The sequence below is a fragment of the Gymnoscopelus microlampas genome (assembly GCF_963454915.1).
Source record: "Gymnoscopelus microlampas genome assembly, chromosome: 3".
NCBI lineage: Eukaryota > Metazoa > Chordata > Actinopteri > Myctophiformes > Myctophidae > Gymnoscopelus > Gymnoscopelus microlampas.
This window is the reverse complement of record NC_139940.1, coordinates 7,357,432-7,383,945: the sequence shown is the minus strand read 5'-3', so window position 1 is coordinate 7,383,945 and position 26,514 is coordinate 7,357,432. Positions and strand designations below refer to the sequence as shown.

The window sequence follows — 26,514 nt, the reverse complement described above, 5'->3', positions numbered from 1 at the left end:
CATAGAAGGGGGGGATCTGGCACTTCCTTCGCAGGATTACAATGGGTGCTCCCAGAGCTGCTCTAGCCCCGCCCGCGCGGAGAAAAACGAAAAAAACAAAAAGACTAAACTCACGGTTCAGACCGTGTTCGGCACCGAAGCAGCGGAAGCGCTACTATGTAAACACACGGTTCAGACCGTGTTCGGCACCCGATGTGTTAATATTGCGTCAAAAGAACTGTGTTCCAAAAATAAACAAATGACCCCCGGCGGTTTTACTCTTATGGATATGAAGCATCAACTGACGGTGAGAAAACGATAATGTTACTTCCGCCGAATGAGTTTTCACCAGAAACAGATGGCGAAAATATAAGTGAAAATCAAATATAAGTGACTGACTATCATAAACGATACAGAACCTCCTCACTGACAATATCGGCAAGATAGTTTGTTTATTTTTGGACCACAATTCTTATATGAGACGATTCTATGATGACCCAATGTTATTCTCCATAGCGAAATTACTTTACGAACCAGGGGATGAACGAGTGACGTCAGGACTTCTGTACTCTATGTATAAGCCGTCAGTAGATAGACATAGAGGCATAGGTTTCGTGTACATTCTATCACCGAAAAAAGAGAGGGAGAGGGGGTGGTGCTTTTGTTTCTCGTTTTCTAAAATGTATGTTTGGTTCAGTCGTCTTGCTCAAGGACACCAGGGGAGCATTTAAGATGAACCGTTTACAAACAATAAAACCATAACCCGTGTGTGTGTTTGTGTGTGTCTGAGTTACAGTAACAAACACCAGATGGCGAAGAAGAGCACGTCTCCGTTCATTCCTGGGGTCGGAGGAACTCATGCCTCCAAAATGCTGCAGATGAGCACTAGTCCCACAATGGGAATTATCAGGTCATTATTACTGTTAATTTGACTGTTATTGTTGTTTGTATTGTTTTCATCTCTGCCATGCCGAAAGACGGGGACGGAGATAATGTATCGCGCAGTCCGCTGGACCAATCAGCACCAGATTTTTTGTGTACTCGGCCAGCTGGCCACGGAGGTCACTCCAAAATGTTCAAATTGGCCTTGTGGTGGTGCAATAACAGCCTGCTTTATGTCTTGGCCTATAACAAATAATAGTTTATATACTCTAAAATGTAGCCTTCCCTGGATTCCTTGGATCATGACACAACTCTAGGGCTGCCACAACTGCGACAAATGTTTGTTGGAGAAACATGTTGGAGAGGATTCCACGCTAAAGGCGGTTACACACCGGCTAATATGCGAATATACGCAAAATTTGGACTTGTTCCGAATAATTAAAAGATGCTTTTCCGCTTCGCTTTTTCGCTCCATGTAAGCTTGCATTGACTTTATAAGGTTTTAAAAAAAACATATTATTCACATGACAAAAATCGCCCCGGTGTGTAAGGACCTTAACAGTTTGAAATACGAGATACCGATATAAGGAGCAGGGTTGATGCGACCTATGTCATTCGACATCACCTGATGCTGATGTCATGAACAGAACACACCATATAAGGATATATGTAAGCTCCTTATAAGCACAAGCAAGGACAGAGTGACGTCAGCAGTATGATGTGGCATCTCTCTCGAGGAGAGAATATAAGACCCAGGCTCAGGAGATCAGGTCGAGCGTGGAACTCAGGTGACATCTTTACTTGGGTTCTAAGAACACTACAAGCAGACCTTGCGGAGCACAAACAGGGCCCGTGTCGAGTGTCCTCACGTTTTTCAACATATTTCATGAATGCAAAGTCCAATCTAGCCTGGTAAACCCTCCCTCCGGAAATCTCATTTCCATTTGATTTCAGAAGTGAGTCTGGCCTGATCCGCCTTTCTGCAATATTGGCTGTGGGCTGGAGTTGGGCGGGAGTAATACCGTTGACTGACAACCCCTTCAACCAATGATAGTTTTTCCCCTTCAGCCAATTGCAGTGGATTTTTACCACCTCCGTCACTAATATGACGCAACGGGACTTTTGAGATCGCCATGCCCAAAATAGGTTGCCTTATTGGGATACATGCGTGTCACAGCCCGCCCCTCCCGGTTCTCTGAATTTATATTTTTAAATAGGCTCTGTCATGATTAATTGACCACATATATGAAGTTAAACAACTAAATTCTATCCAAACGATATCTTAAAAGTAAATTCCGTGCCTCAAAAACGAAGTTTGAGACCGTTTTAAAACCGAAAATAAGAAGTGACGGCACTCGCTCAAAAAAACAATGGCTGCCGTTCGTCTTTTGTCGCTGCAGTCAGGCTGCACTCGGCTTCATTCGGGCTCACTCGAACTCGCCACCTGATTGGCCAACTGTCGCTGTCAATCACAGAACGATGAGCGACGACGCTGATAGGCTCGTCCCTTTGGCGTACAGAGCCAATATTGCAGAAAGGCGGATCAGGCCAGACTCACTTCTGAAATCAAATGGAAATGAGATTTCCGGAGGGAGGGTTTACCAGGCCAGTCAGTCCAATCAGCCCCTAATTGGAATCTAAGGGGCCTCTATAGAGCACACCTCCAACAGTGAGTTCTGACCATAGGGTGTGCCACAAACGTGAAACGTTGAACCATAACTAGAAACGCTTCCTCGAGATAATGCGCTTGGCAGAGCACCACTTTCTACTTTTAGTTGTTCTTGTTGGTATTGTTATTACTTATGTTTTACTGTTACTGTTGTTGTTATTACTATTATGTGAACAGTACTATTACTTTTGTTATTACTATTACTTTTAATACTATTGTTGCTATTGTTGTTAGTATTGTTGTTGCCAGTCGTGTAAAAAGTACTCAAAATCTTAACTTAAGTAAAAGTACCAATACTGCAATATAGAAATACTCTGTTACAAGTAAAAGTCCAGAATTCAGAATTTACTTGAGTAAAAGTACAGAAGTATTGGCATCAAAATGTACTTAAATTGCCAAAAGTAAAAGTACTAAAATATTTGAAAATAGCAGATCTACAAGCTCACAATGCGTTGTGAGCTTGTAGATCGGCTATTTTCAAATAGCCTAGGTATAAAATCGACTGAAGTGGTTAATGTATGTTTTATAATGTAATAATGTATATCTGCAAAGTAAATAGTAACTAACATTTTCAAATAATTGTAGTGGAGTAAAAGTACAATATTTGCCTCTGAGATGTAGTGAAGTAGAAGTAAAAGTATTGGAAATTGGAAATACTCAAGTAGAGTACAAAAACCTCAAAATTGTACTTAAGTACAGTACTTAAGTAAATGTACTTAGTTACTTTCCACCACTGGTTGTTGCTATTATTATCATTGTTATCATAACTTGGGATGTGATTCAGACATCATGTCAGTCAACCTGCTCTCTGCCAGAACCAACAGAACTAAATTAAACAAACTTTCTCTCTCTCTCTCATCCTCTCCGTAGACCTGTGACTTCTCTGATTTCATCACCCTCCATCTCCCTTTCCTCTCCCTCGACCATGACCAAGTACATTGTGGTCCCTCCCCCTCCCCCTCTCCCGCTGCCCCTGCCCGTCCCCCTCTCTCTCTTCCCCCCGCTGGCGATGACCACCATGCCCCAGCAGCCGTCGTACCGCGCGCCCACCGACAGGATCTTCTACATGGCCCACGTCTGCCAGCCGGGCTGTCTGAACCGGGTCCGACCGGCCAGGGCGGACCTCCACAGTGGACGTAACCCCCTGTTGAAACCCCTGCTGCACGACTTCAGACGCATGACCGGACGACGCAAAGTCAACCGCAAGGTGGGACACTTCGGGGAAATGTTTTTGTTTTCAGTTTTTGTGTAGAGAGAAAAAAGAAGGGTAGACCCTGGTCAGCGAAGTGTACAGGGATTAAGAAAGACTCTGCTTTTACGGACTTAAGCATTCTGCTTTTACGGACCGACAGTGTGGAATAAACTCCCATTCCACCTAAGACAGGCAGCCTCTGTCGATAGCTTTAAAGCACAGCTCAAGACCTATTTCTTCACTCTTGCTTTTAGCTGATTCTTTGGTTGATTTTAAAGTCCTCACTGTATTGCCTATTTTAATGTTGTTTTATGCTTTTGCTTTTATTTTATTTTATTTTATTTTTGTTTGCTTTATTGTTAAATTGGTTGTAACTGTAATTGTATTCTTGCTCTGTAAAGCACTTTGCGCTGCATTTCATGTCATGAAAGGTGCTATTGTGGAAGTTAGTGAGAATGAGACGAACAGACGGAGTATGGAGTCTCTGATCTTTACTTCCAAACATTTGCATAATGACACACAGGTAATTCACTTCCCTATATGACCTCCTAATCTCCTCCCATTACCACCCCACCAATCCATTCTGAGGTGAGATACCTCCATCTAGTGTCCACATATAATCACTCTTTGGTGTCCACCACACAGGCCCCCCCCCGAACACTCAGAATTGACATTCAGTGCAACAATAAACCCCCCAAAACAGTACACCCAGTGTCTTTAGTCTTTTTTAGGAGGTCTGACCATGCGGCCATAGCGACTGTATTTCACAGCCACGAATGGCAGACGCACTGGCTACTAGGATGTCATCCAAGTAGACAAACAAAAATGACATACCTCGCAGCACAGAGTCCATTAGCCGCTGGAATGTTTGCGCTGCTCCTTTAAGACCGAATGGCATCCTCAGGAATTCAAACAGTCCAAACGGGGTGATGACAGCCGTTTTGGGCGCGTCCAATGGATGGACCGGAACCTGGTGGTAACCACGCACCAAATCTATCTTAGAAAAGATGGTGGCCCCCGCCAGGTGGACAGAAAAATCCTGGATATGTGGAACTGGGTACCGGTCATGTGTGGTAATGTTATTGAGGCGACGGAAATCACCACATGGACGCCACTTCCCATCCGCCTTGGGGACCATGTGCAGAGGAGAGGCCCAAGGACTGTCAGATCGGCGCACAATGCCGAGCCGCTCCATCGTGGCGAACTCCTCCCTGGCGAACTCCTCCCTGGCTATGGTCAGCTTGGCAGCATCCAGGCGGCGCGCTCGTGCGTAAACAGGCGGCCCCACCGTCTTGATGTAATGTTCCACTCCGTGCTTGGCAACGGAGGCAGAGAAAGCGGGGACCGTGAGAGCAGGGAACCTTGCGAGGAGGCGCTGGTACACATCCCCCGTGGCGAGCATATTGGCGAGGGCCGGCGGCCCCGCCCCCCCCAGTGTGCACGGGTATGTGTCGAAAGACACAGAGTCAATCAGCCGACGGTTCGCAACCTCCACTAACAGTCTGTGCGCACACAAGAAATCCGCACCCAGTATAGGTACCGACACAGAAGCAATAATAAAGTCCCAGCCAAACTGATGTCCATGGAAACATATGGTCACAAACCTGGTACCAAATGTACGGATGGAAGTACCATTAGCCGCATCCAGCGGTGGTCCATGTCCGTTTCCCAAGGCGTCCGCGGCAGATGCTGGAAGAATGCTCCTCTGTGCGCCCGAATCCACCAGCAGGCGCCTACCTGAAGACGTGTCCTCAATAAACAGCAGCTCATTAATGACGCCAGCACTCATAGCCGCTAACGGCCGCCGGCTCTTGCGTTTTCCTGGTTACCAAAACAGCATGGTGGAGTGCAGCGCTTTGCCTTGGTGCCAAAACGGCGATGATAATAACATAGTCCCCTATCATCCCTCTGTGTCTGATCCCTGCGATCAGACACTCGATCAGACACCGCAGCCACCACGTATTGGCGGGAGGCCAGTAGTATTCTGTCCGCCTCCTCTGCTAACCCCCGGTAGTCCTTGGTGCGCACTAGAGGCGAGCTGACCAGAGCCGTGCGCACTGGAGTCGGGAGTTGCCGCAGGAAAAGTTGGACAAAGATAAACGTAGCGTCACCTTCACCGAGCAGTGCCAGCATGTTCTCCATCAGGTCTGTGGCTTTACCGTCCCCCAATCCATTAAGGGACAATAGACGCTCCGCGCGCTCCGCGTCGGACAGCTGGAACAGCCGCAACAGCTGCTCCTTGAGCGCGTTGTATTTTCCGTCTGCTGGCGGGTCTCTGAGGAATCCCATCACACGACGCGTGGTGGAGGAATCCAACGCTGCGACTACGTGGTAGTATTTGGTTGCATCCACCGTGATCCCGCGGAGGTGAAACTGCGCCTCAATATGTTGGAACCACGGAGCCGGATCATGTTGCCAAAACTCTGGTAACTTTACCGTAGCCGCAAACACCGCTGGGCCAACGTGAGCCGCAGCAGCAGGCTCTACGTTATTATCGACCATTATAATGTTCACTCAGACGTCAGGGTCACCACTGTGGAAGTTAGTGAGAATGAGACGAACAGACGGAGTATGGAGTCTCTGATCTTTACTTCCAAACATTTGCATAATGACACACAGGTAATTCACTTCCCTATATGACCTCCTAATCTCCTCCCATTACCACCCCACCCCACCAATCCATTCTGAGGTGAGATACCTCCATCTAGTGTCCACATATAATCACTCTTTGGTGTCCACCACACTATACAAATAAAGTTTATTATTATTATTATTCTTACCTTCAACTTTACAAAGTTTAGGCTGTAAATTCAACTTTTATCAGATTGTTTGGCGCTGACTCTACTAGAACTAATATATCTAAGACATCAGCCACTTAAGCCCCATTCTCTTTTACGTTGTCATATCAGATTTTAAAAAAAAAATGCCTATAATGACATGCCCAAAATAGGTACGCTAGGTGGAAAATGGTTAAGTTGACCCCTCCCAGCAAATGATCGCTGAGAGGGGTCAAAAGACAAAAAAGAGAGGACAAGACAAAGAAAATCCAGGTCCAGGCACTCAGGGTGGATTTAAAGGCCTTTTATTACAGTATATTTGAGCTAGAGACATTAAGATGGACATGTCGGCTTGTGCCTTCAGGGTGTAGTGCAGAGGTCTTCAACAGGGGGTCCGGGACCCCTAGGGGGTCCTCAGAGTTACTATAGGGGGTCCGCCAAATATTTGTGTGATATGATTTTTTTTATTTTACTTAACCACTTGAACCCTAGCATCCCTTTTCTGAGGAGAACTTTAGCCAAAAATAGCCGATCTACAAGCTCACAAAGCCTCGCAGCGCGAGGCTTTGTGAGCTTGTAGATCGGCTATTTTTGGCAAAGAGGTATAGGTGTAGAGGGGGGAAAAAACAGTAAACGTAAAAAAAAAAAAAGTTTAATCTAAAACACAATTGTATACAATATATAGAGGGGGTTCCTGCTTCATCTCTCTCTCAGCTAGGGGGTCCTTGGGCTGAAAACGTTGAAGACCCCTGGTGTAGTGAATTATTGTGCAACGTCTGTTGTGGCCCCCCATTTTTTTTTTTTAACTCTAGAATGAGTCTGAAACGGTCCTGCATGATTTGTCCAGAAATTGGTCTTAAATGTCTTTTGACATTTGGGTTAGGGATTAGCTTAACACATCGACTGCCTAGATCGAGTTAACTCGATATTAGTAATCCAGCGCTCGACTGCCTAGATCGAGTTAACTCGATATTAGGTATTTTCATTGGTTTCATCTGTGATCGCGCGGGTCTGTTTACTTTTAATCATCACTTTCGTTTTCCATCTACGTCACACTCACCCGAAGCCGGATGTAAAAAAAAAAATTCGTTTCCGGGTCACATTGTTTTTCTCCGGTCATTTTCGTCCAGAATAGAGAAAAACACTTTTTTTCACACGCTATAAAATACAAAGGGAGAGCTCCCCTTTTATTTTCTTTGGTCCGAGTGACGATCAGGCATCGTCGTCGTGTATCACATCGTATCACAAGCCGATCAGAGATTGTCGAAGACAATCACATCCGGTTCATGTTGTTTCACTGTTTGAGCCTGGAGGGAGGGGGGGGGCGAGTCAGCGAGTCATCGAGGGTGTCATTTTGCTGCGCTCTGCTGGTCGATCGTCGTATGTGTTCAAAATCATGGGAAAAAGAAACTTAAATGCATTTAAATGAGAAAACAGAGAAAACAAAAAAACACGCAAATCGCTGGCAGTCAAGGGGGTAAATTTGGAATAAACTCTGGCAGTCAATGTGTTAATAACTCTGATGTTGTCTTCTCCTCTAGATGTCGTTCCATGTCATCTACAAGGCCCCCTGTGGCCTGTGTCTGAGGAACATGTCGGAGATCCAGAGGTACCTGTTCCAGACCCGCTGTGACTTCATCTTCCTGGAGATGTTCTGCCTGGACCCGTACGTCCTGGTGGACCGGCCCTTCAACCCGCCCAAGGTCCACTACTACATCAAAGACATCTCCGCCGGGAACGAGGACATCCCTCTGTCCTGTGTCAACGAGATCGACCAGACGCCTCCACCCACCGTGTTCTACAGTAAGGCACACACACACACACACACACACACACACACACACACACACACACACACTAGTGATGGGTCCAGGGTTGCCAGATCTGCTTATTATAATTTCCCTGCAAGATTGTATTTGAAAAATAGCCGATCTACAAGCTCACAACGTGTGAGCTTGTGGATCTGCTATTTTCAAATAGCTGATGTACATGTTAAAGTACTCATGTGGCCCATAGTCCTTCTTTTGGGCTGGTTTTCCTAGACGCGGTTGCTTGTTTCTCTCACAGAATCTGGCAACACTGGATGGGGTCGCTCATGATCGATTCGTTCATAAGAACTAGTTCTTTGCCGTGAACGCGAACGATTTACGTTCGTAACAAGCTCGCAGTGAGCTTGTATATGTGCAAATTTTTTTTTTTTCCAAAAAAATTTAATGACAGATGCTTTCCCGGTTTTAATGGGATTTTTATCATAATGAATTAAAGGTTCTATGACACTCATTTTCACTTTTTTTTATTTTTTATGTTTTTTTGGGAGGTTTTATGACCTCAATTACACCCAAAAAATCTGAACTTTGAACATTCAGTGGATTTTCTGTGGTCTGGGGTTTTCTGCAGGCAAAGATTTTTTTTTTTTCATTGCAGTTGAAAAGGCTTTAGAAATGTGAGAGAAAAACACCTGCCATGGATCAATGGAGTGGATCTTTTTGTTAAAACCTTTTATACACGTTTGAAGGACCATGACAAAGACTTTTAATGTGTGGTAAAACTGAACGTCATGAAACCTCTAAGGTTAAATATAAAATCTCTTCTCTTCTTCTCCTCCTCCACCTCCACCTCCTCCTCCTCCTCATCTTCCTCCTCCTCCACTAGGTAAAGAGCGTATTCCAGAGGAAGGAGTGTACATAAACACCAGTGCAGATTTCCTGGTTGGATGTGACTGTACTGACGGCTGCATAGACAAGTTAGTGTGTTTCAGTTCACTAACACTTAATTAATATGTGACGTCATTTAGTTATACTCATGTATAACGTGTGTGTGTGTGTGTGTGTGTGTGTGTGTGTGTGTGTGTGTGTGTGTGTAGGTCCAAGTGTTCATGTCACCAGTTGACGCTGCAGGCGACGGCATGTACCCCAGGGGCTCAGACCAACCACAATGCAGGTTTCTCACAAAAACGGCTGGACGAGTGTCTTCCTACTGGGTGAGACACACACTCACAGTTCCTCATAGTCAGGTTACTAGAGATGAACCACTACATACAGTCAAGTTTAAACAATACGGGGGATGATTTAGCTGCTTTAACCTCGCCCCTATTCTGGGGGCGAACATTTGGCATAAATGGCAGATCTGCAGGCTCACAACGCGTCGTAAAGTGACGCAATGTGAGTTTGTAGATCGGCTATTTTCGGCGAAGAGATATGGTGTAGCAGGTGTACCGGAAAATGCTAACGGACCTAGTATAGAGAGCTTTGGGGGTAACCCATTGAGACCTGAAGCCGATTCTACATGTCTCCTAAATCCCAACAGTTTTCTGAAAAACGTATGTTTCTATATCAGTGGTGCTCAATCTTTTTCATGTCAAGGACCCCCAAAATTATATGTATTTGGCCGCGGACCCCCATCAAAATATTTTGTTCCAGGGACGCCCAGAAGCAAAGATTTGAGGTAGAAATGTTCGCTTTAAAAATATATATATTCAAAGATTTGCACACATTTTCACAAATTTTCAAAAATAGCAGATCTACAAGCTCGTAGCGCGGCACCCCAAGCTATCTGCTATTTTTGAATAGCCCAAAGTGTAAAATAATGCTTTTTAGCTCAAATCTAAAAATGACACAGTTCCAGGTCTTAATGGGTTAAAGTGACTTGGGGAATGTGCACTAGTTCCTGGCAGTAGACAGAATAGGCGCTATGCACAGCAGCCATTTTGGAAAGAAAGTGGGGCCTCTTCCTTACTTCCTTCACAGGTCTTACCAATTATACTAATTAAGGTTATGTTCCATTCTGGTCAAACAGAATTTTTGGCTCACTGGAAACACACTGCTACACCAGTGGGTCTCAAAGTCATGGTCCCTTGAGGGGGTTCCAGATGGCCCCTTACGGGTGTGTAACTCTGAGAGTGTACACGGTCCGTTAATTTGTACACTCTCAGAGTTATGGGGGTCCTTGAAATCAAACAGTTTGAGAACCACTGTGCTACACTGAATGGAACAGAGGAGCCTTAATTAGTATCATTGAGAGTAGTAAGTCAGTAAGACCTGTGAAGGAAGTAAGGAAGAGGCTCAATTTCTTTCCAATATGGCTGCTGTGCATAGAGCCTATTGGACCCTGTCTAGTTGACTACATTCCTGTCACTAACATGACAACACTTCCAGTTATTGCCAGACCCGAAGGGTATGGCAATACATGGCATGTCCGTTTGTCCTTAGGTCCCAGCCAGAAACGTCCCAGTCAGAAAAGACCCCTTTCGTCCATACATGGGCATGTTTTGTACCTGTTTTCTCCATACATGGGCAAAAAAAACATGGCCCTGTCCGTTTGTCCTTAGGTCCCAGCCAGAAAAGTCTGTCCCCCTTTCGTCCATACATGGGCATAGACACAGGCTGACACGTCACGTGAAGTCCGGCTTAGCCTGGGTCTGGCAGAACCAGGTCTCCTGGTCTTGTTTATTGTATGCCTACAATATCAATAATGCAAAAGTTTAAGTTCCTCTCCTTAACAGCATACTTCAGGAGAACAATATCGAAGGCATGCTGTTCCACTGAAAGGTTGAAAAGCCTTTATTTCGGCATCGCTCGACATGGTTAAATCAGTGGTTCTCAAACTTTTTCGTGCCAAGGACCCCCAAATAGACACTTATTAGACCGCGGACCCCCATTTGAAAAGATAAGCCAGGGACCCCCATAATAGAAGATTTTTACGGCTCTCTAGCAGTGATTCTCAACCATTTTAATTTCAAGGACCCCCAGTTGGACATGCATTAGGCTACGGACCCCCATTTAATGGCATGTATGTCTCTGGGACCCCAATTCATATTGTAAAATCAATGTTAATTTAACTCTGAGAGTGTACAAATGGAACCAAATGGACCCGTTAGGGTCCATTTGGTTCCATTTGTACACTCTCAGAGTTACAGACCCATAAGGGTCCATTTGGTTCCTGTCCATCATTTAGCTGGGGACCCCCTGGAACCCCCTCAAGTACCCCTGGGGGTCCCCGGACCCCACTTTGAGAACCAATGGGTTAAATAATACAAGCTGACTAACGTGCTGTAGCTGCTGAGTTGAAGTTTCTTACACTTATAAAAGAGTCTCTCTGTCTCTCTCTCTCTCTCTCTCTCTCTCTATCTCTATCTCTATCTCTATCTCTCTCTCTCTCAATCAGGATCTATGAGTGTAATAAGAGGTGTAAGTGCTGTTCCACGATGTGTACCAACCGCCTGGTACAGCACGGCCTGCAGGTTCGACTCCAGCTGTTCAAGACTCAGAATAAAGGCTGGGGCATTCGCTGTCTGGATGACGTGGCCAAGGGCTCCTTTGTCTGCATCTACGCTGGTATATAGACACATTCTACACGCACACAGTCACACACACACACACACACACACACACACGGAAGGCTGTTGCGATTAAAACAAATTGACGATTAATTGTCATATAAATAACTGCGATTAACAATTTAATTGTGTTTTTGGCAGTGAACATTTGGAACATATGAATACAGAATGTATTTCTGTTTGCATTTTTAGGCTTTGTAATAAAAAATTGCACAGGGCAGATAACCTAAATATATTAAATTACACGCTATACAAACACACCTAACACACACGCCACACGCATGCATGCACACACTATGCAAAACCACACATACACACACACATGGTGTGATCAGTTAATCAGTTCTTTGTGATCAACTTCCATACCCATGACCCCACCCCCTTTTTTACAGTGTGTGTGAAAATGTAACCAAATGTAAACACATTGACTGCCTGAATTATTTTCACTGCCTATTGTTATTCATGCCAGAGATTTTTCAATGAAGAAAAAAAAAGTACTCAGGAGCCGAGATACACATTTTTTAAGTTTTAAGTTAACAAGGAAGTGGATGAGAGTAAAGATCTTCGAAAAATCATATCTCCTTTGGGTCAATTATTTTTTTTAATTATTATTATTTTTTACTAAAAACGAGTTTTTGCTATTTTTGAGTTTGGATTTCTTTTTGGGAAAATGTTTGAAAAATGGGAACGTCAGTTAAACGTTAACGTTAAAACGTTAACAGGTCTACTGCCAAAGGGGAGAATTCTCCCCTTTTCAGTCAATGGTGTCAACCGCCAAAGGGGAGAATTCTCCCCTTTTTTTGTTTTTGTTTTTGAATTTCTAAAATGTTTCTCTAATTTGGGGGTATTCATTTCTTTTCGTTATTCACAACAAATTAGGAGATATAAAATAATTAAAAACCATTCGCTTCAATGTTAAAAAATAAACGGACAAGTAATTCACATTTTCTTCTATAAATAATTATTAAAAAATGCTGGCAGTGGGTGAGTACATTGTGAATAAACTCTGGCAGACAATGTGTTAATCAGTTGTTCCTTGGCCGCTGGATCAACCAGCAGATGTTATGATGGTATTATATGACATTATACTTTTAAAGGGTTTATAAATGTGTTGAATTGGATTTTGACTGGGATAAATTAAGTTGTAGATATCTTTAAATACACTTTCTATTAGTAAGAAATGTTATTATGGATATCTTTAATTGCAATTATGACTTGTAAGAATGCAGATTTGACTGGGAGAAACGTGGACATCTAAAACATATATTACAGATAGGATGTTAAATTGGCTTGCCACATCTCTCTCTCTCTCTCTCTCTAGGTAAGATCTTGACAGATGACTTCGCCGATAAAGAAGGTCTGGAGATGGGAGACGAGTACTTTGCCAACCTGGACCACATAGAGAGTGTGGAGAACTTTAAGGAGGGCTATGAGAGCGAGGCCCACTGCTCTGACAGCGAGGGCAGCGGCGTGGACGTGTCAAGGATGAAGATCCAACCGTCCGGTCTGGTCTCCAATCCCACCGGACCCGGGCGACCGCTCGGAAAGAAACACGGAAAGGGCAAAGGTGAGGGGTCAGGGGGTCGGTTGGAATCCGAAATATAGGATGTGTGATCATGATGTGATGATATGAGATTATGTTAAGTGAGGTATTGTTGCTCTCGTGTGGAAACCTTGTATGTACAGAACCATTCCTTTTTATTATTATTTAAAATAGAGAAAATAGCCGAGCTTGTAAATCTGCTAGTTTCACTACTTTTGTGCAACACTCTTGTATGATGAAGTAGGGAATTAATTTACGAAAAAACATAGAAAGTTAAAATATGGAGTTTAGAAGTTTCTGCCCGAAAGACACAATATCGTCACCTTGCAAAACTAATGGCATTTTTTGAGGAAATTTATATTTTTGCCCAATTTTTTTCCCTAGTGTGACCCTAGGCCAAAATAGGCATTTTTTTTGGCCTAAGTCACATGGTCTTGTGCCAAAAAAACATTCCAAAAAATTGCCTAAATCATTTGGCCTAAGTCAGATTTTATCCTATTTAAACCTATTTAAATCTCTTATGTTACATAACTGACAGACAGTGTTATTTTTATTTTAATATGCAATAATGATAATAATATGCAATAAATGATATGATATGCGGTGAGATATCATGATATAAGGTGAGATGATGTGATGAAGTGAGATGTGATGTGTGATTGTGAGTAGAGATGAGGTGACATGACAGGATTTTAGGTGAGATGATGTTAGGTGAGAGATTAAATGTGTAAGATGTGAGATTTGAGATGTGATATGGTGATGTTCTTGTTCTTCATATTGCTCCTGTCCTCTTGTCCTCTTGTGTGTCTGACTGTCCTCCAGCCCGGAGTCCAGAGTCTTCAAAGGACAGCAACGATGAGGACGACAAGGACTCCAAGAGTGAAGACGAGAGCGACAGCTCGGACCACACGTTCGTCAAGGACAACTACTTCAACTCCAGCTCCGTGTGGAGGAGTTACACCACCCGCAGACAGGCTCAGGGCAATAAGGATGGTGAGACACAGCCTACACTACCAACACTGTTTTTAAAAAATGATAAAATATATAAGTGCTCTCAAATACGTCCCCGGACACAGACGGGAGCAAAAAGGTAACACTATGATGGTCAGGCAAGCGCTGACAGAAGAAATCAAATATACCTAAAAACCAGTGATGGAAAAAGTACTCAAATGTTTTACTTAAGTTAATCAATACTGCAATGTAGAAGTATTCTGTTACAAGTAAAAGTCCGGAATTACACATTTATTTGAGTAAAAGTACAAAAGTACTGGTATGAAAATGTACTTGAAGTACCAAAAGTAAAAGTACTAAAATGTTTGAAAATAGCAGATCTACAAGCTCACAACGTGTCGCGATATTGTGAGCTTGTAGATCGGCTATTTTCAAATAGCCTATGTATAAAATAGGGCTGAAGTGAACTGAAGCTGAAGTTTTATAATGAAATAATTTATATCTGCAAAGTAACTAGTAACTAAAGTTTTCAAATAATTGTAGTGGAGTAAAAGTACAATATTTTCCTCTGATATGTAGTGGAGTAGAAGTAAAAGTAGAAACATTTTTTTTTAACAATGTTACTTTGCGCCACAGCTTAAAACCCTGACATGTAGAATGAATTGTGGTTCAGGGGATCTGTGGAGTCCAGTGTTTCACCAGCCCACCCCTGGTTCCATGAGCCCACCCCCCATATAAACCACAGCTGCACAAACGCTAAAGTTAAAACCTTGTCGCCCTTATCTAGGGATGGAGCTCGTTAATTTTTATTGATAATGAGCACCTTATCGAACCTGCTTATCGAACCGAGCTTTTATCGAGCCCACTATCGATCTTTTTCTATTATTAAGAAAAAAGACGTGAGGCGAAAAATTCTGAACAGAACCGGTATCTTTTTTTATTGGCCAGTTGTGACAGTGAGTTTGTGGCTGACCACTATCTAAAATTAAATGAAGTAAAAAATATTTTTGCCTATCATTAAAACAACCATTCATATAATGTGCAATAAGTGTTAAATGGCTTTATATTATGAATAGTACTGTAATAATTACTATAAAATCTCCATGTCTCTTCAACTTTTTATAAACAAAAAATGCATAGTTATTTTTTCTATTCTTTTTTCTTTGTTTTAACCAAAATATATCACGTGCACTACATTTTACTAGGGCATTCAAATACAGTACTTTTCTAACAGACAGAAGGCAAGTGACCTTTTTACTTTTGGAAAATAATATTGAAGAAACGGTTAACTCATATACTGCCTAGAACGACTAAAACGACTTTTGTCCATAAGCCATGCCTGCCAAGAACGACTAAAACGACTTTTTAAAAAATTTAAAAAAATAAAAATATTATTTTTTTTTTTATTTTTTATTTTTTAGATTTTTTATTTTTTTTTAACTCAAAGACCAAGGAGATATGATTTTTTGAAGATATAGACTCCCATCCACTTCCTTGTTAACTTAAAACTTAAAAATTCTGTATCTCGGCTCCTGAGTACTTTTTTTTTTCAATGAAAAATATGGCAGTGTTCAAACGCGGCCAGAAATAATTCTGACAGTGAATGAGTTAATGTGTGTACTGTCACTTTAAAAGCGCAACGTATACTTCATCGTACGACGGTGTCACGCACCAAACATGGCCGATCTCCAAGCTCACACTGCGTCTGTTCGCACCACGTTGTGAGCTTGTAGATCTGCCATTTTCGGCAACGATAGACTGAGGGACGGACAGCGCTGTTTGGCACAACTTGCAGCTATCAATACACTTTTAGACCAACATGTTTGTGCCAGCGTGGGTGATTAGATTTATTTCTTGATCGCCTCTTGTTTTGATAGTTTAGACATGACGTCATGGGCCGCTACACTCGATAACAGGCTCGACAAGCCTAAAGCTTATCGAAAACCGGGTCTCGATAAATTCATGCCCGGGTATATAATGGACCCGGTTTTCGAGCTCCATCCCTACCCTTATCACCAGGCCACACCCCTCAGGTGTTGTAAACCATGTGAGCTTTAGGAATGCACTGCGGATTTGTAGCGGGAAGTTGAGAGTTGTGTAAGTCCCGGGAAAGACGTGCTGTGATTGGCCAGTAGTCACTTTGAGTGTCAGTTGGGGCAAACGCAGTCCCCACAACATCTTTTACTATTCTGTGCCTAGCGGTACATAACTCGGACGGGGCTGAGTAGGCTACAAAGCGAATTTCGCAACGTTCGGCATGGCAACTCGCGCGCTCGGTGGTGCCTCTCGTGGCTCAAGTTCGCTTGAGACCGCACCCTTCTGTCGCGGTCCGGGCCAAAACTATACTTTATCGGCGAAAAAAATGAGTCCGCGGTTGTTTGAAAAGGTTTTGTCCCAAGCGGGAGTCGAACCTAGACTCCCAGTGGATTGGGAGTCTAATGATTAGCGGGGTGTGGCCGGTGCTGAGATTGGGTATTCAGGCTGTATTAGAATGTGACGTCCTAACTCTTCTAATGTAGAAGAAAGAAGTCCCCGCACGGGGCGAGGCGTCCCACCCACTACAAATCTGCCGTGCACTACCATATCTAGCATCAACCACACCTTTGACTCTGAACTGCACTCGCATCCACATGAAAAACCTTTTTACCCAGACAGATCCAAGTATCTTTTATATTATTAGTATTGATGATGACGGTGACTGTCGTTCCTCTACAGGCAGCCAGGACAGTAAAGAAGGAGCCCTCTCAGCAGGGGGCCCAGATGACAGGAAGCCCCCCGTCGTCCCAGAGGAGATGGGGAAGAGTAAAGTGGCTTCCTGGCTGACCAGTCAGAGTATGAAGAAGGTGAGTCAAAGATCTTGCCCAGAGCATATCAACTGTACCAGTGTTTCACTAACTTTCTTAACTAGTGTACCCCGCTACATTAGTTTTTTCTGCCTGTCCAATTATACATTTTTCTTTCTTTATCTTTTGGCTTTTAATATAGAAACCTCATTCAGGCCAGGTTAAAAACCTGCTAGCTGGCAACTTGGTGTTTTATTGACGGTTGGCTGACGTATTTTGGCAATTGGTTTTGTTGAAACTATATAGCATGTAAAAGATTCTTGTTATGTTAAGTTTCCAGATTTAACTGATTTTATGAATATGAGATACTTTTGTTCATAACCCAATATCAATATTCAAAATAATACACTTTCTGAGTACCCCTAGGAGTACTAGTAGGGCTTTAAGAAGCATTGACCTTTACCATAAGACCAAGGAATATATCTATGGAAGGCAGAGTGACGATCATAAAGTAATCACTGCTTGGTACAACTGGAGACTGAATCAGAAGTTCTGATCCATGTCTTTTCTTCTGTCCAAACGTTTTCATGTCAATGAGCCCCAAATTGATAGACATTTGCCCGCGGACCCCCATCTGAAAATGTTTCTTTGCCAGGGAAAAATTATTCAAAAATGACAATTTTTTGATATTTTCAAAATATTTTCAAAAATAGCAGATGTACAAGCTTGCAGCGCAGCACAAAGTGACGCCCTGTGAGTTTGTACATCTGCTATTTTTTAATAGCCAACATATACAGTAGATGCTAATGTAATGTTATGTTAACTACTTTTGCTGGGGACCCTTGGGGTTCCCCGGACCCCACTTAGAGAACTAATGGGCTAGATTACCCTTCAATATTTTGCCTTGTTAGTGTAGTTGTTACTATCAGTGGTAGTATTTAGATCTGTTACACCTTTGTTATTGTTATACCTTTCAACCCGGGGAACGCCTTGCAACGCTATTTTAATGTTATTATTAATTATTGATCCTCTTCTCTTATGTGTTCCAGGAGTCTGGAGATGATAAGAGGTACGTATGACGCAGCAGGAAGTGTCTGTATTGTTTTTCATGTTATATGTTGTTATGTGGTGTATAATTGTATTACCTTCAATCTATTGATGATATTGTATTGATGCCCTTCATATGAGCGTATAGTATGTTAATAATACAGTATAACTAACACAAATGCAGTGGTTTTAGTTGGTCTACTGGCTCTGGTAGGACACCTACTGTTGATAAGTGGTATTACACAAAAGCCAAAGCACAATTTATTCTTTGCTCAAAAATGTCGGTGCTCATAAGGGGGAACCCGGGTTGGAATGCCGGGTAGGACATAAAAGTTACAGATTGAAGCTGTAATGTGGTTAACCCATTGAGACCTGAAGCCGATTCTACATGTCTCCTAAATCTCAACAGTATTCTGAAAAACGTCTGTTTCTATATCAGTGGTGCTCAATCTTTTTCATGTCAAGGACCCCCAAAATGATGTTTTTGGCCGCGGACCCCCATCAAAATATTTTGTTCCAGGCACCCCCAGAAGCAAAGATTTGAGTTAAAAATGTTTGCTTTAAAAAAATATATAGTCAAAGATTTGCACACATTTTCACGATTTTTCAAAAATAGCAGATCTACTAGCTCGTATGAGCTTGTAGATCTGCTATTTTTGAATAGCCCAAAGTGTAAAATAATGCTTTTTAGCTCAAATCTAAAAATGACACAGTTCCAGGTCTTAATGGGTTAATAAGCTGTGTGTGTGTTTGTGCAGTAGTGAGTTGGTGAAGAAACAGGAAGTGATGACGCTATCTGACAGCGATGACGTTCAGACCATCAGCTCTGGATCAGATGACATTCCTAAGCACAACAAACCCGCCCAGGGTAAGTAAGGGTCAGGGGTCAGTATGATTTCAGAGGTCAGGTCTCAGATGAGGTGGTCAATGAGGTGATTTTCATTTGATTCTCTTGCATTTTGTTGGCCCTCGATCATGGTAGAGGGTAGCACGGGTCTGCCCGGAACCGAAGACCTGAGCCCCGAACCGAGCCGGTCCGGAATATTGACTTGTCCCTTACGCACAGGGTCGGATGGGTTTCAATTGCCACGGGTCTCGGTCGGTCCATTTGAATGGATGGATCCGTGAGGACCTAAGGATAAGGATAATTCATTTTAACAGGTCGTTCATGAAAGTCCTTGCGGTCTTGTTTCCAATGAGAACCTGTGAGCAATTAGGGGTTAAGAGTCTTGCGCAGGGACAAATTTCATTTCATCGACCACATATGCTGACCTGGCCTGGAATCGAACCTGGGGCAACCAGGGCCTCTGGCTCCCTAGGCGGGCATGTGCGTAATTACGCCCCAAAATCCATATCGTCTGTTCTCGTATATTGAATGAGCCACGTTTAACGTTAACAGCCGGTTGAAACGCAGTCAATCTCAAGCACACACACCCTCTAGATCATGTTTTTTTAGGGGCATTCTGGGATTTCTTGGGGCATTTTTGCCATTTTGCCCCGTTATTTTCCTACGCTGTGGCCAGGACCTCCATGGATCAGGGTTGGAGTGGAGTGCACTGTTCATTTATCCCTCTCTCTTTCTGTGTGTCTCTCTCTCTCTCTCCCTCCCCAGCAGTGACCAAGAAGCAGGTAGCGGTGAAGTCCACGCGCGGCTTTGCCCTGAAGGGCCACGGTATGATGGTGAAGTCTGGAAACCCCGGAGGCTCCGGAGGAGGGCCGGGGGGCCAGGGAGGGAAGCCTGGAGCTCAGGGTCAGACGGGAGCAACCGAGGGCCCCAAAAACACCCGTCAGTTCTTTGACGGAGAAGAGTCGTGTTACATCATCGACGCCAAGCTGGAGGGCAACCTGGGCCGATACCTCAATGTTAGTTCACTTTATATATCGTTGCTGTCGGGCAGAAACCTCTTTATTTCTATATTTTAACTCTTTGTGTTTTTTTCGTGAATTAATGCCCTACTTGATCACACTACAGTGTCACACATAAGCATCAAAAGTAGTAGCCATGGTTCACATGACGCTTGTATACAAGCGTCATGGTGCCGAGTCCCCCTGGTTTATAGCGGTGTTCGATCTTTTTACATTGCCAACTCTCACATGTACATTAACGTTCAGATTTCAAATATAAAGTGCTTACCCCTGAGCCACGGATGTTACAAGGCGACCCGGACCGCGATAAGTACCTGTATCTCCCGTATTGTTCAATAAAAAGCATTTTAATCCGATCGCCGGCCATTTTCTAAAAAATGTCTCTGATACTTTCAACCATGCGACACTAATGGTTGGGAGGTGAATTGCACTCAGATACATTACAAAAAAAAAAAAAAAAAAAGGCTGGCGATGGGATTAAAATGCTTTTTATTGAACAATACGGGAGATGCGGGTACTTATCGCGGTCCGGATCGCCTTGTAACATCCGTGGCTCGGGGTTAAGCACTTTATATTTTAAATCTGAACGTTGTACATGTGAGAGTTGGCAATGTAAAAAAAATCGAACACCACTATAAACCAGGGGGACTCGGCAACATGACTGTCACGGTATGACAGTCATATTTCAGGGCTACAAAAGTAGCAGATCTACAATCTCAAAACGCGGCGCGAAGCGACGCGTTTTGAGCTTGTAGATCTGCTACTTTTGCTGTTTTGGAATTTTAATCCTGAAACGTAATAGTTTTGGACATATGAGGTTTCCACCCGACAGAGACGATTTCATATTCACATAGTAATTCGATCACATTTTGTAGATGTAACTTTTGTATTTATCACGGTCTCTCAAAATCTCCTCTTTTCTCCATTTGACACTTTCTCCCTCTCTTCCTTCCCCCTCTCTTCTCTCTTTCTCCGTCTCTCCTCTTCATCTCTTATCTGTCCATCCCTCCGTCTTGTCTCTCTGCCATTGCAGCATAGCTGTAGTCCAAACCTGTTTGTCCAGAACGTCTTTGTGGACACTCACGACCTGCGTTTCCCCTGGGTCGCATTCTTCGCCAGCAAGTGAGTTTATCCTCCGCTAACTCTCAGCTGCTCTCACTGTTGTTCATGTCAATTAAATTACAATAACATGTCATATTATTGAATGTCATATCGGTAGGTTTAGTCCAAGCAGTACCCTCTGTCAGTATGTCTTCAGACTAGTACAGTGCTCTAGTGCTATTACTAGTACTACTATTGCTTCTTCTGTGTGTGTGTGTGTGTGTGTGTGTGTGTGTGTGTGTGTGTGTGTGTGTGTGTGTGTCTCCCCAGGCGTATCCGGGCGGGCACAGAGCTGACGTGGGATTATAACTATGAGGTTGGAAGTGTTGAGGGTAAAGAGCTTCTCTGCTGCTGTGGATCCACTGAATGTAGAGGACGACTTCTGTAACGAAAGACACTGGACTCTCTCTCTCTCTCTGACTGTGTGTTTCTATCTCTTCTCTGACCATTCATCTGCATTCAGATGCAGATACCTTTTTAGAGCGATTAGCTGAACTGTCGTCACGCCAAGTTGCTAATCGGACTGTAAACAATGGCCCTCACATAGTAGAGCGATTCTTGGACAGATATCTGCTGGCTATAACCGAAGCACAGAGCTCAATCAATCTCTCTCTCTCTCTCTCTCTCTCTCTCTCTCTCAGCATTCTTACCATGGTCCATATAAGGCAGTCCCGTTAGGGAGGTTTAGAATAATGCACACAGAATTAAAGCCATTCATTGATCTGTTCAGTGTGTGACAGAAAGTTGAGATGCACGTAATGACCTGGGTTCTTGTTCCTACGGCTACCTCCTTCATTGCTGGTTCAACTGGTCCTTTAATCGCTGGTACACCAGTCCTTCATGAATTTAACCACTTAATAGGCTCCGTGCATTGCTGTAGTTGGCTCTTCCAGAAGGTGGCATAGACATTTCCGGTTCAGTTTCCCATACCTTCATTTTGATTGGCTCAGCAGCAGATTGGCTCAACAGGAAACTGGTTCAAATCTGCCGCTGAGCCAATCAAATGAAGCTATGGGAAATTGAACCGGAACAGGGAAATGGGGAATGCCACCTCCTGGAAATAGGAACTGAAGTGATGCACATCCCTATTTAATTTGTCGTATGGTGAATAGCGCATATAGCAGATCTACAAGCTCACATCGCTTGTAGATGCTATTTTGCTATTTGTCGTAAGACTGATTAAATGGTGGTTAAGTGGTGATTAGTCTCTTAATCCCTACCCGGGATTCAAACCCGGGTTTGATTGGAAAAAGAAATTGAACAATGTTGAATTTCTTTTCAACATTTTGGACATTTTTCAGAAGGTTGAAAGTGGTTCAATGGGAATATAAGGAGGCAGGAACAAAGACATGTAACAGTTTTTGACTAAATCAAAGCGCTCTGACATGTCCAAAATAAGTGCTTGTTTGGGAGCACACTGAAGCCTGATTTACCGTCATATGATGCCACAGGTTTTTGTTATAGATCATCTATTTTAGGCAAGTGACGCCGTCATAGGGATATACATTTAAGCAGAAATGTTTTATATTATGCTATGAATGGGTTGGATAATTAATTGAATGTGCATATTCTATCATGTGTTTTGTAAGGAAGCCCGCTGGGGTCATTCACGTGTGACCAAGAATCAAATCACTGTAGCTTCTAAACATGTTTATTATTATTACTGTTAGGTGGTTTGTAATTGAACTGTAACCATCAGAGATCTGTAATCACCTTCTAGATTCATATAGTGTATATATACACTATATCACTGGAAACTGCTTTCATAAATTGTTTGTTGTTAAAGTTAATTGTTTTTTGTTTTTTTTATGTTCAAAGTCAGTTGAATTACTGAACTCTGTTTAAATAAAAGAGTGACTGAATGCTAAACGGCCTCTCCAACGCCCCCTGGTGGGTCAATGGATAAACTTAAATTTGGTCATTAGTTTAAAAAAATGGTTTATGAGTACCGTCTCTCTCTCAGGCTGTCTGTCTGGCTGTCTTGGTCTGTCCTGACTATCTCACTTTCACAAAAACAAAGTTTTTTTTACTGAACCAAAATGATAGCTTGTAGTCCTTGCTTCATGTATGAACCTGTCAATCTGAACCAATTGTGCTTTGTTTTTTCAGTAAATAATGAAACTTTCTATGTAGGGTAGAAAACAACCGGAGGATTTATTCTAATGTTATTTAAGGAGAGAAAGTTTACAGAGCACACTGTTCCCTGGGACCGTGGTAGTTGAGGGCCACATGAACAGGGGATGTTGAAGGTAGGGCTGAGAAGTCTTATTTCATCTTCTCCACCTACATGTTTCCAGTCTGTTCAATTTGAGCCCACAGCCTTCCGTTAATAAGCCACCGTTTTGTTCACTAAGAGATCATCCCAGCTTGTCCAGGCTTTGATAGTTAGTAGATAAATACTAAGGTATTTTTTTCTTTTCTTCAGTTAGTCTCATTACAAAGGATCTTTGTCGTCTGTGTTATATTCTGCCTTATTCTTTTTCTTTTTTTAAGTTTGTTCTATTGTGTTATTAATAAAATGTCATATTCCAACATTACCTGTTTTGTTTTTTTCCCCTGAGAATAACGCCATAACGATTACTATCAGAATATAGAGCTTTAACCTTTTCACCAAAAAAAAACGATGTTAATCCTAAAATATCACTTACTCTAATGTAATTGCTGTTACTGCATTCTCTGTAGGTCGTCCTTGGACGAGCCCTCCAGCAGCGTCTCCAGTCATCTCCATCCTCCATACATCTGGCTAGCTCGCCAGTACTTTCCACCCCTGCATCTTCCACACGCTGGCTTTTGCGAGAGCTTTCCTCACTTAAATGTCTCGCTCTTTCGAGTTGACCCATGAGCCCGGGTATTTGTATGTCATTGTCTTCTTTCACTGCATTGACTCCTGTTGGAGATGGCCCGGGAGGATGTTATTGTTCTAGGTGGGTACCTCAGTTTTCTTGGCATTTAGCCAAAGACCAACCCTGGCACACTGTCTCCTTCCTCCATGATCCTCATTAACCTCTTAAACCCCAGCATCCATATTCTGGGAACATAAGCCAAAACCAGCTATTTTTGGCAAAGAGAGTTGGTGTAGATGGAAAAAAAGTAGTCAAAGTACAGTTGTAACTAAAGTCCAGTTCTCTAAGGCTACAGGGGTTTAAGTGGTTAAACTAAGGCCAAGTACTGGGCTATGGTGTTTCTCCCCTCTCAAAAGCCATTTTGTTTCTCCCTCAAGTGGGGGTCGATGGCGCTCTGTATCCTGTTCAGTATCGTGCAGTTGTACATCTTTTGCAATGATAGGTATGTCTGACTGATGCCTCGATAGTTGTCTGGTGTCAGGAAATCTCCAGATTTAGGCACTGGGAGGGTGTCGGAGAGAGACCATGTATCAGGTTTGTTGTTTTTCCACCGGAGCAATTGGCAGATCTCCATCATGATGATGATGTCAAGATCGCAATTCTCAAAGACCTGTGGCTGAATGCCGTCCAGAACCAGCACCTTTCCTTGCTTCATAGGGATTTCACTCTTGACCGTAAAGGGTCCATCATCAATATTGAGATTGCAGGTATTTCTTCACTCCATCCACTGTCAGGTGTGTGTCTATAGGAGATTCAGGAAGTGAACCAGGAGGTCGCTCTCTCTCTTCCATGCTGTTGCCTGCAACCTGTCCCTCCTTTGTCCCATAGACTGGATGGATGCCAATGCCGTGGTTCTGAGGAATCTGCAGTCGTGTTCCTGAATGGACAGTGGGTGGAAAAGCAGGTATGGAATAGTCCTATATTGCTTTATTACAAATTGTTTAATTTTAAATTGAATGTCGGGTGTTAGTAATAACAGTTCTGTGATTGGCTTATATCCTCAGTCTGTCTCCTGGTAACAGGAACCTGATTGGAGGATGAAACTTAACATTAACCCTGGCGTCCCTATGTTGGGGTTATTGTAAGGCAACGTGTTTCAAAAAGAGCACACACGTGAGCTTGTGCAATTTACAGTACAGTTGATCATTTAGGCATTCATTAGACTTATCTGAAAGATCAGAGTGAATGGCATGAACCCTAGTCAACAAACTGGGTAGTGTGGTCAAGTAACTAGCACACTGGTGGCCTCTAGTCTGGCTATCTATTTAGACTAGGGGCTTTCCCAGGCTGGTGTTACTGTACCACACAGTGCCAGGCATTGAAAACCACCATTGATTGTTTTTTTTTTTTTACGTCTTTATTATAGTATATATATGAGTAGAAAAATACAAGCATAATAAATTAATCAAATCTAACAAAGTATTGAGTCAATAATTTAATTCAATATGAACAATAAAGTTCAGATGAATTCTGACTATCTGGGGATTTTTTTTAAATCACCTGATTTAAATCCTCTACTGGTTTTTGACGAAGCTCTTAAATGCTGAGGTAAAAAATTCCAGATCTGCTTATTTTAGAAACCTTACTGAGAGCAGTCCAATATTATTTTCCATCTATATTCTGCCATTGGGGTATCTTACATGCACACGTAATATCAGTTACCACTTTCTTGCAGATGGCACTTTATTTTTGCCACTTGAACCCTAGCGACCCTATTCTGCATGAGGCATATATTCGCCGAAAATAGCAGATCTACAAGCTCAAACAGCTTGAGGAAATTTGGTGTTGAGGGATGCAGTGCCTAGTATGCAGTATACCCCTTGGGGTCCTCCAGTCAATAAAGTACAGGGTTTAATCGGTTAAGTTTGATCCAACTAAGAGCTTTTGTGGAAATGGCTCTCAAAAACTGCCTTAATGATGTCCACAAACTGGATGTCCCAAAACCTTCTACAGTTGAATGCTAAAAAGACAGATCATTTAAATAAGCCCAGATTGTATGACCAGTTTCAAACTGACGTCCCTATTTTGGGCAAGTCATTATAAGTGGCCGCTACGACGAACACAATCGGTCGTGTTCGCAGATTGGAAGCTGGGTGACGAAGGCTGCATTAATGACGCCTACATCAACACATGTTGGTCAGGGCGCCTGGTCAGCGGGGTGCGGAACCGAGAGGAGTAGCGGGTTCCTCCATATGCGTTGCTTCCTCCTGGTGAAACCCCTCACTGTCTGGTGGAAAAACGTGTACATGTGTAGTTGTGTATCGGAGACATGATGTCGTTTACATTCACCCCAAGACCAACCAGTAACTGAGTCAGCAGTGACAAAGTACTACAGTACAAGAGGGCAAAAAAAAGAAATTGCATAACAAAAAAGAAACCAAAGATACCATGGATTCCAAAGAGGATTGAGTGTATCCATGGCACATGGCTCCACAATGGAATACATCACAGATCAATTTTCCAACCCAGTGGCTGACTGAACCAGCAAATCATACGAGACCGCAACGTGATCGGACGTCAGTTCCAACTCATCATGAAACCTTAAC

At 43.0% G+C, this 26,514-nt stretch overlaps 1 protein-coding gene across 6 annotated transcripts in view; it reads left to right on the top strand.

Moving 5' to 3' along the window:
- Nucleotides 1-23,662, top strand: part of setdb1b (SET domain bifurcated histone lysine methyltransferase 1b) — a 42,962-nt gene extending 19,300 nt beyond the window's left edge. For 2 of the 6 annotated variants that reach the window (XM_084053698.1, XM_084053693.1), the window contains exons 12-25: nt 770-889; nt 3,401-3,737; nt 8,041-8,302; nt 9,152-9,242; nt 9,363-9,479; nt 11,663-11,832; nt 13,156-13,401; nt 14,200-14,370; nt 17,044-17,171; nt 18,161-18,180; nt 18,917-19,026; nt 19,771-20,021; nt 21,058-21,146; nt 21,396-23,662. In XM_084053698.1, coding sequence (XP_083909824.1) covers nt 770-889; nt 3,401-3,737; nt 8,041-8,302; nt 9,152-9,242; nt 9,363-9,479; nt 11,663-11,832; nt 13,156-13,401; nt 14,200-14,370; nt 17,044-17,171; nt 18,161-18,180; nt 18,917-19,026; nt 19,771-20,021; nt 21,058-21,146; nt 21,396-21,513 — 2,230 coding nt within the window. In that variant the 3' untranslated portion in view covers nt 21,514-23,662. The remainder of the gene's footprint in view (nt 1-769; nt 890-3,400; nt 3,738-8,040; nt 8,303-9,151; nt 9,243-9,362; nt 9,480-11,662; nt 11,833-13,155; nt 13,402-14,199; nt 14,371-17,043; nt 17,172-18,160; nt 18,181-18,916; nt 19,027-19,770; nt 20,022-21,057; nt 21,147-21,395) is intronic. The other 4 variants (XM_084053696.1, XM_084053697.1, XM_084053694.1 and 1 more) reach the window with 4 other exon arrangements.
- Nucleotides 23,663-26,514: the final 2,852 nt, after the last annotated feature.